The 13,929-nt window shown below is 35.4% G+C and overlaps 1 protein-coding gene across 1 annotated transcript in view; it reads right to left on the bottom strand.

The window, feature by feature from the left end:
- The window catches only part of LRRC9 (leucine rich repeat containing 9), a 103,280-nt gene that overhangs the window by 28,746 nt on the left and 60,605 nt on the right, over nucleotides 1-13,929 (bottom strand). Inside the window, exons 17-22 of the mRNA XM_065940612.1 lie at nucleotides 12,506-12,697; nucleotides 11,208-11,333; nucleotides 8,894-9,028; nucleotides 6,445-6,622; nucleotides 4,064-4,284; nucleotides 2,363-2,485 (exon numbers count right to left, since the gene is read on the bottom strand). Of these exons, the coding sequence (XP_065796684.1) occupies nucleotides 2,363-2,485; nucleotides 4,064-4,284; nucleotides 6,445-6,622; nucleotides 8,894-9,028; nucleotides 11,208-11,333; nucleotides 12,506-12,697 (975 nt within the window). The remainder of the gene's footprint in view (nucleotides 1-2,362; nucleotides 2,486-4,063; nucleotides 4,285-6,444; nucleotides 6,623-8,893; nucleotides 9,029-11,207; nucleotides 11,334-12,505; nucleotides 12,698-13,929) is intronic.

Here is a 13,929-nt window from a genome sequence, read left to right as displayed (position 1 = left end):
TGGCAAAATTGGAATTAACAGTGAATGTATCTGTATTCCCTGGTAGCAAAAATAGCCCACTAGTTTTGCACCTATTATCACCTTGCCCTATTTTAAGGGAGGTGGGCTGAGGGGAGATATATGGTAGACTAGTATCGCTGTCTGCAATCTAGACCAGCACAGTGGCCAAACCTAATGTCCTTTCCAGAAGTGGAAAAATATGGGTATAAATGGAAAGAATGGGGAAGGGAAGTTTTGGGTAAAGGAATTAATAAATACGTAATGTAATGAGGGAAATCAGTATTATTTATATTACCTCAAAAGAGGGTAGAGCAAGAGTTGATATTGTCTCAGTTCAATTATAGCAGATGCTTGAAAGGGTGAAGCTATGTTTTCTGAGACTATTCCTGTTTTAGGAAACTGACAAAAGTCTCCAATGGAAAGCTGTAAATCTGAGTAGCCTCACCCTGTGAGACATTTCCATGATTATGGACCGTATAATAACTGAATGGGATTATAGCAATATTCCAAAATCTTTTGAATTTATGATCATTTTGCTGTAAAAAGACAAGGGCATGAGCTGTGATATTGTGATTTACAATAAGAAATATACATTTGGTCTTCGTCTACTGTTCCTGGCACATAGCTCCTAAAACTATTGTAATTTCCTGTATTAGAGCCATGTTGTTGTTCGGCCACTCAGTCATGTCTGACTCTTTGCAACCCCATGGACTGCAGCACGCCAGGCTTCCCTGTCCTTCATCATCTCCTGGAGCTTGCTCAAAGTCATGTTCATTGACTTAGTTATGCCATCCAGCCATCTCATCCTCTCATTCCCTTCTTCTCCTGCCTTCAATCTCTCCCAGCATCAGGGTCTTTTCCAATGAGTCAGTTCTTTGCATCAGGTGGCCGAAGCATTGGAGCTTCAGCTTCAGCATCAGTCTTTCCAATGAATATTCAGGATTGATTTCCTAAAGGATTTACTGGTTTGACCTCCTTGCTGTCCAAGGGACTCTCAAGAATCTTCTCCAACACCACAGTTCAAAAGCATCAATTCTTCAGTGCTCAGCCTTATGTTCCAACTCTCACATCTGGGAATCTTTTATTATAATATTGCAGTTTTTGTTTTCAATTCCTGAAATAGCTCCAGAACCATCAGGTGAAAGGAGCGTGTTGCTATTCCCAACAAGCCTTTCAACCACACCTGAGTTTATCTTAACAAGATGACTTTTGGAAAGTCCCTGAGAATGGGGACTGGTTGCCAGGAAAATCAACCATGATTAGAAGGTTGGAACTTCCAGTGACATTACCTTACTTCCTGGTATGATTATATATCCATGAAGCCCTGGAGACAGAGTGAGACTTAGCTGTCTGTGCTTTACCATTAAAAAGTTCTGTCACTTGGAATAAGGCATTTAAATTCTCTGGAGTTCTTTGTGTTCATTCACAAGATATAGGTTTTGGACTGTGTTATTTCTAAAGTCAATGTTTATTTACCTCTCAAACACTCTAGGATCATATTGCCTTCTACCTCCTGCTACATCTACTTATGGTGGCTTTTTTTCCTCTTTACATTTACTAAATGAAAGTATTAAAGCCTCACTTAGATTTCTTTACTTTCTCTACTCTCTTTCCTTAGTCAATGGTACATGCTTTGGTTTTAACTAGACGACTTTCTTTAAATTACTTCCAAATCTAAACAAATGTAAATTAAATGTCCATATCTAAAGTTAGTCCTGTGTTTTCAACTGCCTGTTTGCCATCTCCAATCAGATGATCCACTATTGTATAAAACTTAGTGTGTCCAACACTAATCATCTTATTCCTGAAACAACTTTCTTCCTATAATATTTCTGTTATGATATCTCTTACTGGCATAGACTCAAGCCTTATAGACCTCTTTTATTCTTTCCTTTCCTCATCTTGCAAATTTAATTGGTTGTCAAGTTCTGTCAATTCTTCCTAGTATTTCTAACTTTCAACTCTCCATTTTTAATACTATTTCCCATTGGTTCATTTCAGTTTCTCAGTACCTCATATCTAGACTAAGCTAATAGTCTCCTATTGGTTTTTTTGTCTATTGCTCTAAACACTGCTGTCTCATAAAATTGTGCTCTTTATTTGTTAGGCATTGAATTCAGTGGGTATAAATGTAAGCAGTGTCTTCTCTTCTGTGCCACCTCATTTAGACAATTAAAAACTGGCCAAAGGAGAAAAAATTAAAGCCCAGATCTAAAATGTGCTTTGGGGATCTAGATTTTAATAAGCATAGTAACTTTGGGTTACATACTAGTGATAAAGCAACATTCAAAATGACTATGACCTATGGGTATATATTAATATGCAGTTTGGACCAAATGCTATGAGTCAACAAAAAACTTACAATTGAGATTCCATCCAAAGCTTTCAGTTCTGGAAGGTGAAATATTACAAACAACCGGTAATTTTCTTGATTCCATACAATAATGTTTCCATACAAGTCTAGAATAACCAGGTTGCATAAACCCTGCATAATAAAAATACATACATTTAATGTGACATACATATACACTCACTCTAACCAGTTTTTTTCCCCTTAAGAGTTTAATCATCCTTGAATTTCAATATTTGAATTACTCTATCATTCCATAGTGATTTGAGATTTTTGAAGTGTACTATTTATAGTATACTTTCAGACTATTAAAGGTATAATTTTGTGCAGCATTTCAGTGGTCTATATTATATGATCAGAATCACTTTTTGGATACTGCTGCTAAATGTATTACCCATGATAAAGACTTGTAAAGAACTTAGCAAAGTTTAAAAAATATGCTATGTTTATGGAATAACAGTCTATTAAATAGTATGTGGCTATTATGTAGTATACAAATATGGGCTTTCCAGGTGGCTCAGTGGTAAAAGAATCCACCTGCCAATGCAGGAGGCACAGGAGATGCCAGTTCGATCCCTGGGTGGGAAAGATCCCCTGGAAGAGGAAACGGCAACCCACTCTGGTATTCTTGTCTGGGAAACCCCATGAACAGAGGAGTCTGGTATGCTACAGTCCATGGGGTCTCAAAGAACTGGACATGACTGAGCACGCACATATACAAATAAAATAGTGAAATGAAGCAATGAAAAACACAGTCTTCTGATGAGGGATAAAACTGAAGTGCTTCTGCCTGGTAAGGGAGTAGCAGACTTCAATGTGCTTCCTTATTAGATAAGATATTTTGATGTGCCTTTGTTGTGAAGGAAGGGCCCTGACATGAGAGGGTAAAAACTACTTACTCTGCATCTATAATGTAAAATGTTTATTATGTAGCTATTGTTGATTAGGTTGACTCTACAGCTCTAGAAGTAGTTGTATTGGGGGAATATGATGAGGATAAGTTTGCAAGCAAGAAAAGATAGGAAATGGATGTAAGTTTTTGGTAGGAGATAAAGCCCTAGCAATGTGGTATCAGCAAAAGGAGAGAGGCCATTGGGAGTCTCAGTGGTAAGAAATGACCTTTGAACTTTAGAAACTATGAAGTCCTACATTACATTTGAAGTAAATCCCTATTCTTTGTTGTAGTAAACTGCCATTTTATTAAAACCTCCAGTAAAACCTGTTATACAGTAGCCTCAATATAAGAGGTTTACTGGGGAGAATTATAGAAAGCAAAACTGGGCAAAGCTGACCAGAGAGGGTAGAAGCTATCAATAAGAACCAGAAAGCAGTGAAAGATAATCAAGAACTGCTCTGAGAACAGGAATTGTTAATGAATCTTATCCCTCAGTCAGGTTAGGCAGTCCTTGGAAATACTTAAGGAAGGCACAGTTAGAAGGAATGGGGGATAGGGTTATTTTATTTGTGGACTAAAATATATTTCTGTGAAGCTATCAACTTGGGGACACTATGGTTATACACTCACATGTTTGTATGTGTACACAAATTGAAAGCAGATACATTTTAACAAACCTTGTTTTTCCTGATTTTTATTTTCTTCTTTACAGTTTTCTATATTTTCCAAATTCTATATAGTGAGCATGTATTACTTTCGTAGTATAAATAAATAAAATATTTAGAAAAATAAAAACATTAGTGCCCCCAGATAGTCACCTTTAAATTGTAGATCTCCTGATTGAGAGCAATATAGTTATTGCTTACATATAATTCAATTAGTGTAAAAGCTTTTTGTAAACCACTCAGTGAAGTGATTCTGTTGTTCTCAAGAGAAAGGGAATGCAGATGAAGCATGTTATCAAAAGTATGCTTTTCCAAACCAGTGAGGAGATTATTATTTATGCTGAGGCGGGTTAATTTAGTCAGCTTGGAAATGCCTAGAAAAATAAGCAAATTCAAAAAAAGATTCAGACAGCACTGAAAGGTTAATTTAAAAAATAAGCTGCTGGTTGTCTTACTGTTTTCTTTTGCTAAGTTCAAGTCACTTGACAGACTTTATAGTATTGATCATCATTGTTTTCCCTTTTGTTAAAGAAGAATATAATGTGCATTAAGTCCCAACTAATATGTTAAATTCTAATTTTGGATTTCTAAGTAGACTCATTTTTCTTAGATGTTAAGGGAAAGCACTGTGTAGGAATATTGAATTAAGCTTTCAAATAACCTTTTAATGATGTAATTAATTAAGGTTTTCATCATCACAATAATATAAAGCTCTACACAAAGCTTAAAGTAATCACTAACCCGAACTGTAAAACATTAAGGGTAAGGAACTAGAATATAATGCTCTGGAAAGTATTCCTTACTGTGGCATCATTTCCAGTAAAAAAAAAAGAACTTTAATTCTACCTTTTTATGCTTAGAAGTACTTTAAGACAGAAATGCTACCTCTCACTACAATCTAATCCCTATATATTAATATAATATGTACTGTAGACACTTTGTAACTGTGGATAGGATGATGCAGTTGAAAGACCATAATCTGGAGTCAGAATTGATTTCAAATTTAACACTACTAGATTTAGGACCATAGATAAATTATGTAGAATTATGTAAACTCTGAGTCTAATTTTCCTCATCCATGAAATGGATATACCGAAATCTACTTCTAAGGGCTATGGAATTAAATAGAGTGATATTTGAAAAGTATCAGTTATAGCTACTGGCAAATAAATGAGTACTCAATAAATTTTATTCATGTTCCCCTCTCACATCAGCCTTTATCATGGGACTATGAAATGCTGAAAGTAAATCTGGGGCCAGTTAGGATGTATTATCAAAGCAAAAGTCTTCAAATTGGATATTAGGCCTATCTGTGTTTGGGAAAAAAAAAAGGTAAATATCTGTTAAAGTTTAGTGGGGTAGCTATCTTTGAAAAGTGGGTATAGGGGAAAGACAGGTTGAAGGATTCTTCCTTTCAATGAGCATATGGCGGGGAATAAAAAGGAAATGAGTTCTCAGTTGTATATACAAAGCAAAATTCACACCCTATTGTATGGGAGTGGAAGACTAGTGATGGTTCTAAACACAGATGCCTGAGTTAAACCTCTCTACCCTCTTACTCAGCTGAAATCTATAGAAGAGAGGCCTGTGAATCTGTACATATATTTGATTAGTATCCTAAGTGATTCCTATGATCAAGCACTTTTTTATAAACTATTGTTAATCACCATTAAAATAAAGTATAATGACTGTTAAACATTCTATTTTTAAAGATAATTAACACTTGCTTTTCAAATGTAATTTTTTAAAGTAAAAATTTCTATTTTATGAAGGAGGTAGTACACATACATGCTAAAAACAACTCAAAAGCAAATAAAGTCTCTTTCCCAGGCTTTGGTTTTCAATTTTTACCTTCTCTCAATGCCAACCCTGTTACCAAAATGCACATTCAGAAATATCCTAACCTAGATAAGTATGCTGATGTGTGTGTGTGTGTTTGTGTATGTGTACTTATCTTTTTCAAAAGTATACCTCATTCATTCATTTATTAATATATACACGATGGTATAGATCTTGACTTCTGCCTAGTTTGTTACATGCTAGGTTTGGTAATAGATGGTAAACATGGGTTCAAAGATGGGAGGGAAGGCAGAGGAAATGAAAATCAGCTAGTTGGGCTCATTATATATAGTAACCAACCACAGATTCCACTAAGAGGTGTTTAGAATACTCTGGGCTTAACAGGTGGCACGAGTGGTAAAGAACCTGCTTGCCAATGCAGGAGACATAAGAGATACAGGTTCTAACCCAGGGTGAGGAGAATCCCCTGGAGGAGGGAAAACATGACAACCCACTCCAGTATTCTTGACCTGGAGAATCCCATGGACAGAGGAGCCTGTCGGGCTACAGTTCATAGGGTCACAAAAAGTTGGACACGGCTGAAGTGAGTTAGACAGAATATTCTACTCCAAACCTTCTTGGGACTTCTTGGAAGATCTTCCTCTTCAGAAATTCCTTCATCAGTGTTACTCACTTTTTACTCTTCTTAATTAGACATTCATATTTTAAGACTCTAGGATTATCTAACATCTTACCTTCTATCTTTGAGATGCAGTTTCCATCTAATGTGAGCTCTTCCAAGTTAACACAAGATTCCAAGCCTTCCATTTTAGTGAGATTATTGTTGCTGAATGAAGCCCATTTCAAATTTTCCAATTTTTCTAAATTTGTGATTTCAAAAAGATGTTGCCCATCTAAATTTAACGCAGTTATCTGTAGAATGATTCACTTTATATGTTATTTCTGAATCATGTCAGAATTCAATGTTATAAGATAAAAAGGCTAATGAAATAATTCAAATGTGGCAACATGAAAAAAAATCCTTTAGGAACCAAAGACATGGCAAAGCTCTTAATTTACAGAAAAGTAAAATTCTGTTTATTTTTTGAGATTATAACTCAAAGAGGGACTTATATGGTTTTGTAGGAACTGAGCTGTGCCAGTCAGCTTCCCAGTACTGAAGGCCTTGTCTCAGCTGCTGGAAATGCTATTGGCAGAAAGCCTTCAACTGTCAGTCCCTTCAGGGACAGCATCAGCTGCAGACAGCTGCCTTGCTCAGGGTCATGCCCCTTCCCAGGTTGGCGCTTACCCAATGATGAAGGGAAAGAAAGGCCTGGCAAAGAAAGGCCTGGCCTTCTTAGCCCAACTGAGGACAGATTTAAAGGGCCATTGTAATTCCAGAACTGCCCATGGGGTCAGCTAAGACTAAAACTGAGCCAGCATCACAGCTAAATATCTCTGTATCCTGTAATAAAAACAATGGCACTAATATCTTCCATTTTCAAGGGTCAGATTCTGTTAACTCAGTTTCTACCTTTGGCAAGAGGTTACATGCTGCTTTATGAAGCAAGAAGCTGCGGGTGATCCATAACATTTTCCCTTAGCTTTGGGTGAATTCTGACCAGTTCCCCTATTCCCTTGCCAGGATTCCTGATTCTTTTTACCTTAACATCCAAACTTTTGACTTGGTCTCTGGCTCTGAGCTTTAAAGTCCTCTTGTTTATTTTGATATATTATCAGAATCTACCCATTGGTTTTGTAGTGTACCTTTATCCTAAATTCCTGTGCTAGAGTGACCACTGTTGAGGTCTTAGTTCAGTTCAGTCACTCAGTCATGTCCGCCTTTTTGTGACTCCATAGACTGCAGCATGCCAGGCTTCCCTGTCCGTCATCAACTCCTGGAGCTTGCTCAAACTCATGTCCATCGAGTTGGTGATGCCATCCAGCCATCTCATCCTCTGTCATCCCCTTCTCCTCCTGCCTTCAATCTTTCCCAGCTTCAGGGTCTTTTCTAACGAGTCAGTTCTTTGAATCAGGTGGCCAAAGTATTGGAGTTTCAGCTTCAGCATCAGTCCTTCCAATGAATATTCAGGACTGATTTCCTTTAGGACTGACTGGTTGATCTCCTTGCAGTCCAAGGGACTCTCAAGAGTCTTCTCCAACACCACAGTTCAAAAGCATCAATTCTTCGGTGATCAGCTTTCTTTATAGTCCAACTCTCACATCCATACATGACTACTGGAAATACCATAGTTTGACTAGATGGACCCTTGTCGACAAAGTGATTTTTCTGCTTTTTAATATGCTTTCTAGGTTGGTCATAGCTTTTCTTCCAGAGAACAAGTGTCTTTTAATCTCATGGCTCCAGTCACCATCTACAGTGATTTTGGAGCCCAAGAAAATAAAGTCTGTCACTGTTTCCATTGTTACCCCATCTATTTGCAATGAAGTGATGGGACCAGATGCCATGATCTTAGTTTTTTGAATGTTGAGTTTTAAGCCAGCTTTTTCACTCCCCTCTTTCACTTTCATCAGGAGGCTCTATTTAGTTCCTCTTTGCTTTCTGCCATAGCGTGGTGTCATCTACATATCTGAGGTTACTGATATTTCTCCTGGCAATCTTCATTCCAATTTGTTCTTCATTCAGCCCGGCATTTCACATGATGCACTCTGCATACAAGTTAAATAAGCAGGGTGACAATATACAGCCTTGACATACTCCTTTCCCAATCTGGAATCAGTCAGTTGTTCCATATCCAGTTCTAACTGTTGCTTCTTGACCTGCATATAGATTTCTCAGGAGGCAGGTCAGGTGGTCTGGTATTTCCACCTTTTTAAGAATTTTCCACATTTTGTTGTGATTCACACAGTCAGAGGCTTTGGCATAGTCAATAAAGCAAAAGTAGATGTTTTTCTTGAACTCTCTAGCTTTTTCTATGGTCCAGTGGATGTTGGCAATTTGATCTCTGGTGCCTCTGCCTTTTCCAAATCCAACTTGAACATCTGGAACATTGAGGCCTAGTCCTGATGTCTAGCCCTGTGACATAGCCAGTCACAACTTGACTTCTCTTTCAATTTTAATTTGTCTCTCCCAGTTTTCTGCCCATTACCTATCTGTACCCTCTTTATGACATAAGGGGCAAAGCTGACTAAAATCAACTGAACTTAAGATTTTTACATTAAGTTTAATAGAATTGCTTTTACCTTCAAGTACCAATTTCCATTCATATGTGAATGTGGTCCTAACTTTGAAGTCTGTGTCAGAATTTTGGCAGAAGGCCATGTGCTGAGAATCCGCGGTCTCTCTTCTTTAGTACTAGAATGCCGTAAGAGAGATAACTAATAAAACAGAAAAACACATGATGAATAAGGAACTAGCACAGAGAGGCCCATGTATACACAGTTAGAAGCACTGTCTCTCAGGCGGCTGATCCAATGAGTGATTTTAAAATATGACACTTTCTATGTCTTAAAGTGTTTTCAGTAACTTGATATACTTTAAATCATATATCTTACTCAGTTTTTGTTTTGTCAGTCATTTAACTATAATAAAATAATATCTATAAAACTGTGAAAGGATTATTATAATACAAACACCATGTAATTCATCCATGAAACCAGTTTAAGAGCTAGAATATTCCTAATACCCCAGAAGCTCTCTATGTCTCCCATCCTGATCTTTTTTCTCTGCTGCTCAGAAGCCATCACTCATCTCAAGTGAATCAGTCAGTCCTGTTAAGAAGCAATCAAATAATCTCAAAATTTGTATCTACCACTACTTGTTTTCTTTATAGACCTATGTTTTTATCCATAAATAAAATATTAGTTATTCTTACACATATTTGAACTTTGTGAAAATTGAATAATGTTTGTATTCTTCTGTAACTTGCTTTTTTGCTCAACATTGTATCTATGAGATTCATCTACACTTCTGCCTGTAGCTGTAGTTTATTCATGTCATTGTTATATAGTATTTCCTTTTCAAAGTCAATGAACACTGAGCTGATCTCAGGGTTGTTTTGCTATTATAAACATTGCTGTTATGAATACTCTTGTGCATGACTCTTGGTACACATATGCAAGAGTTTCTTTGGAGTATATAACTTGCTGGGTTTAGGGTATGTATATATTCAGCTTTACTGGATAGGGTCAATTTGTTTTCCAAAGTGGTTACACCAATTGTAATAACTTTTACGTCAAATCTTTGCTAAAACTTGGTATTGTCAAGAGTGTTTTTTTCCCCAATAGTGGCCATAAATTGGTAGATCATTAAAGTTTTAATGTTTATTATCTTGAGTATTAATGTGGTAGAGCATCTTTTCCTAAGTTGTTTGGCTGTTCTGATTTCCTTTCCAGTGAAGTGACTATTTAAATCTTTTGCTCATTTTTCTGTTTGATTGGTTGTCTTTTTCCTAATATATTTTGGATATATAAAGAATTTTGTCTAATTTTATCTAATTTTGTCAATTAGATATGTTGCAAATTTCTTTTCCCATTATATAGCTTGTCTTTTGACTTTCTACCCTTTAAGGATTAGATGTATTAATTTTAAGATAGACAAATCCAATCTTTTATAGTTTATGCTCTTTATTTCTTACATAATAAATTCTTCCCTAATTCAAGGTTATAATGATAATTTCTGATCTTTTCTTCTAAAATATTTTGGTTTTGCATTTTGCAGTGAAACCTTAATGCAGTTATCCCAGTACCTTTTATTGACTAAACTCCCTAATCTATACCGTCAGCTCTGGATTTATCACTTTTTCATGTATGTGTGGGTCTACACTGGGTCCTTATATTCTGTTGTGTTGGTCTATTTGTCTAACTCTGCCAAATCCACACTAGATTTTAGCAAGTTTTGATGTCTGGTAGGGTAAATCCCCATGTCTTCTTTAGGAGTCAGTGATATTTTGATCAACAAAAAAGTTTCTTTCCTTCACTTTAAACAGATCCAAAATTAAACATTACATTAAGGAATTAACATTCAAATATTCTACAGAAAGTAAATACCTAGATAACTAGAGTGGAGATATTAAGGATATTGAAGCAACTTTAGTTAAAGTAGCATTCTTAATCTGGATAATACAGGTATTTCCCCTTCCCCAAGTTAATAGGCTTTGTTTTTTTCACCCAGACACATATAATATCAATACTAGGTAAATAAGTCACTAAATGCTTTCTCAAGGTCTCTAGGCTTACCTTATCCACAGAAAGTTGCTTATTTTCATGAAGACTCTAGAAAGGACTCAGATGAGTTCAGGTTGACTAGGAAAAAAACAGTTACCCTAGAGGTATTTTTGGGGTAGTGTCCAGGGATGAAACTCCATACAACCACCTGGTATTTTAATAGGATACATTTAAGCAGAAAAAAATTTTCAAGTGATATGATTGCTATAGATGAACTTTTTTATTAGCATGCTAAGAGAGAATACAAAATCTCAATAATGAAATAAGAGTATGGGAAATATTATTTGTATATTCTAAATAGAACAAGAAATATTAAACAGTAAAAGCCAACCTGAGTAATCTTTGTTCCAGAAATAAATTTCATAGCTGCTGTTGCTTCTTCTTCAGAAATGAGGACTCCATCTAAATGAGTAAGAGTCTTTAATCTGCCAATAACACTCAGCCTTAATGTGGCTGGCTTGGGAAAAATAACAAAAGGTAATTTTTACAAAATACTACATAATGTTATGACATGGAAAGGAGTTTTTCTTCATTCCTTCCCACATAATTCAAATTATGCACCTCCTACTTTATTATATATGTCTAAAAGTAAAGGCTTAACTTAATTCTTCAAATAATAGTTGATATTAAATTATATTTAAGAATTAATCTGTTTTGTTTGAAGCTGGATACTTCTACTGTTGTGAAGGGAGGAAATCCCACTAGCTGTTGAAAAGTGACAGTGATGGAAAGTGTTCAAAGAACTGCAGTGCCTCCTTTTATCTAGATCAGCAGTTAGCTACTCAGCCAATTGGGTGAGCCAATACAGATCTTCAGCTCTTGACATTTAATTTGGCAGCAGGGCTATAGCTCTACTATGATCATTCAGGAAGTCTGATTTGGTAAAAAATATGCTTCAATTTTATGGAGTGAAAAAGGAGAAATACAACAGTATAAACATAGTAATATGGCCAATGTAATAGAAACAATCATGCTTTAGTCCCTTTTTAAAATGTTGAACACGGTCTATATACATTTTTGAAGAGCAAGAAAAGATGTATTCTTGAAATTATAAACTTGGGGCTTATTTTAAATACTTGGAGATATTCTTCAATATAATCATTGAATACCGAAAGTCCTTAGCATGAATCTAAATATTTTTGTGATGAGAAAAAAGTGCTCAAATTTCCTTTTATAACAGAACATAAATAAGACTTTATAATTTAGGTTTATCAGAGAATGTGACAAATTTGTTCCCCCTTTAACAGTATGTTTCTCTCACAGTATAATATTCTATTATTCTTGGTTCCTGTGCCTCACTACAGTATGATTCTAGCACACTGAGCTATATGTAGTGCATTATAAAATTTCTCTAAAGGTTTTCAGATGGCAATGACATCTGATGCTCTTAAGACCACAATACTCTCAAACTATTAGAGGCTGCAAAAAGATCTGATGTGAAATTAATGACTTTTCTATAATAACATTTGATTCACTTGATCAATACATTATATTCAATTTATGAAATACTTCAAGGAACTCTACTGAGACAAAGACAGTTTGCTTCTGGGTATTATTGAATAATAGTGAGAAAACAGCTTTGAAATAAAAATGATTGTTTGTTTTTTTATAAACATGTCTGTTACATACCTTTTGCCATGGATTATGTCGAATATCAAGAGTGAGAAGGCTTGTGGTATGTTTGCATAACATATTTATTTCATCGCCAGATTTTTTCAATTGATTCCAGCTCAAGTCTAAGTGCTTAAGTTTCATCAGACCTCTAAATCCTTCAAGGGTTATCACATGGTTATGACTTGCATCCAAATATTCAAGGTTATACTGCAACACATACAAATAGAAGTGATGCCAGAAGGATCATGCTTTGTATTTACACACTTCTTTTTTTCTCTCTCTGATTCTGTAAGTACTTTCCATGCTTTTTGGTAATCCTTACAGAAAACCAAAACAGTAGCCTATACTGCAGTAATGGCATCAAAGTACCTATTTTCCTATTAATAAAGAGCTACAGATATTTTATTTTAGTAATTTTCTCTTACTTCTCTCTTCACCCTTGTAACATAGAGTGGCAGTATGTGTTTTTACAGAAGAGACAGCAAAGAGAAACTAACAAGAAAATTTGTCCCCAACAAAGAATTACACTTCTTATATCTAGGCTTCTGGTTTAAACTCATGGCCTAGTTTAAAAAGGTTCATCTTCAGAGGCAGAAACTAAACCAGTTACATTCTATAATTTCCTTTTTTAAAAGGACAGGATTTTTCTATAATAATTTTTTAAAAAATATTAAAGTAACACATTTTTGTTGGAGGTCTGGGAAATACAGTAAATAAAAAAAAGAAAGCATATATAATTCTGTTGCTCAGAAAGAACCATTGAAGACATTTTTTATTATATGCTCATATATTTTTCTTATATAAAACAAATTTATTACTCTATTATATGGAATTTTGTTCCCTTCTAACATGTTCACACATTATTAAATATTATTCAAAATGATTTTTCATGATTGTATAATATTCTAATATGTAAATTATTAGAATTTTAAAAACACTTTGCTATGGACATTTATGTGACTTCTAATTGTTGGCAACATTGCAACAAATGTCCATGTTCATAATAATTTAAGCGAGACTCCAATATTTTCTCAGGAAAGGTTTTTAGAAATAAGATTAATGGTTTTTAAGGATTTCTATATTGTTAAGACTCGATAAATATTGCCAAGTAGTTTAAAGGAAGTTTGTATCAGTTTTTTCTTCCAACAATAGGATTTGAGAATGCTCATTCCTTAAATACCTACCAACCTACCTGCCTTATTTTAATTTACATTATTACCAGTGAAGTTGCACGCCTTTTCCATGTTTGAGATCCCATGGACTATAGCCCAACAGGCTCCTCTGTCCATGCGATTTCCCAGGCAAGAATACTGGAGTGGGTGCCATTTCCTTCTCTAGGGGATCTTCCTGACCCAGAGATTGAACCTGGGTCTCCCGCATTGCAGGCAGAGTCTTTACCGTATGAGCCACCAGGGAAACCTGTATCTATAGTATTGCTT

Source organism: Muntiacus reevesi, chromosome 7, assembly GCF_963930625.1.
Source record: "Muntiacus reevesi chromosome 7, mMunRee1.1, whole genome shotgun sequence".
Taxonomy (NCBI): domain Eukaryota; kingdom Metazoa; phylum Chordata; class Mammalia; order Artiodactyla; family Cervidae; genus Muntiacus; species Muntiacus reevesi.
This window is presented reverse-complemented; position numbering and strand designations above follow the sequence as displayed.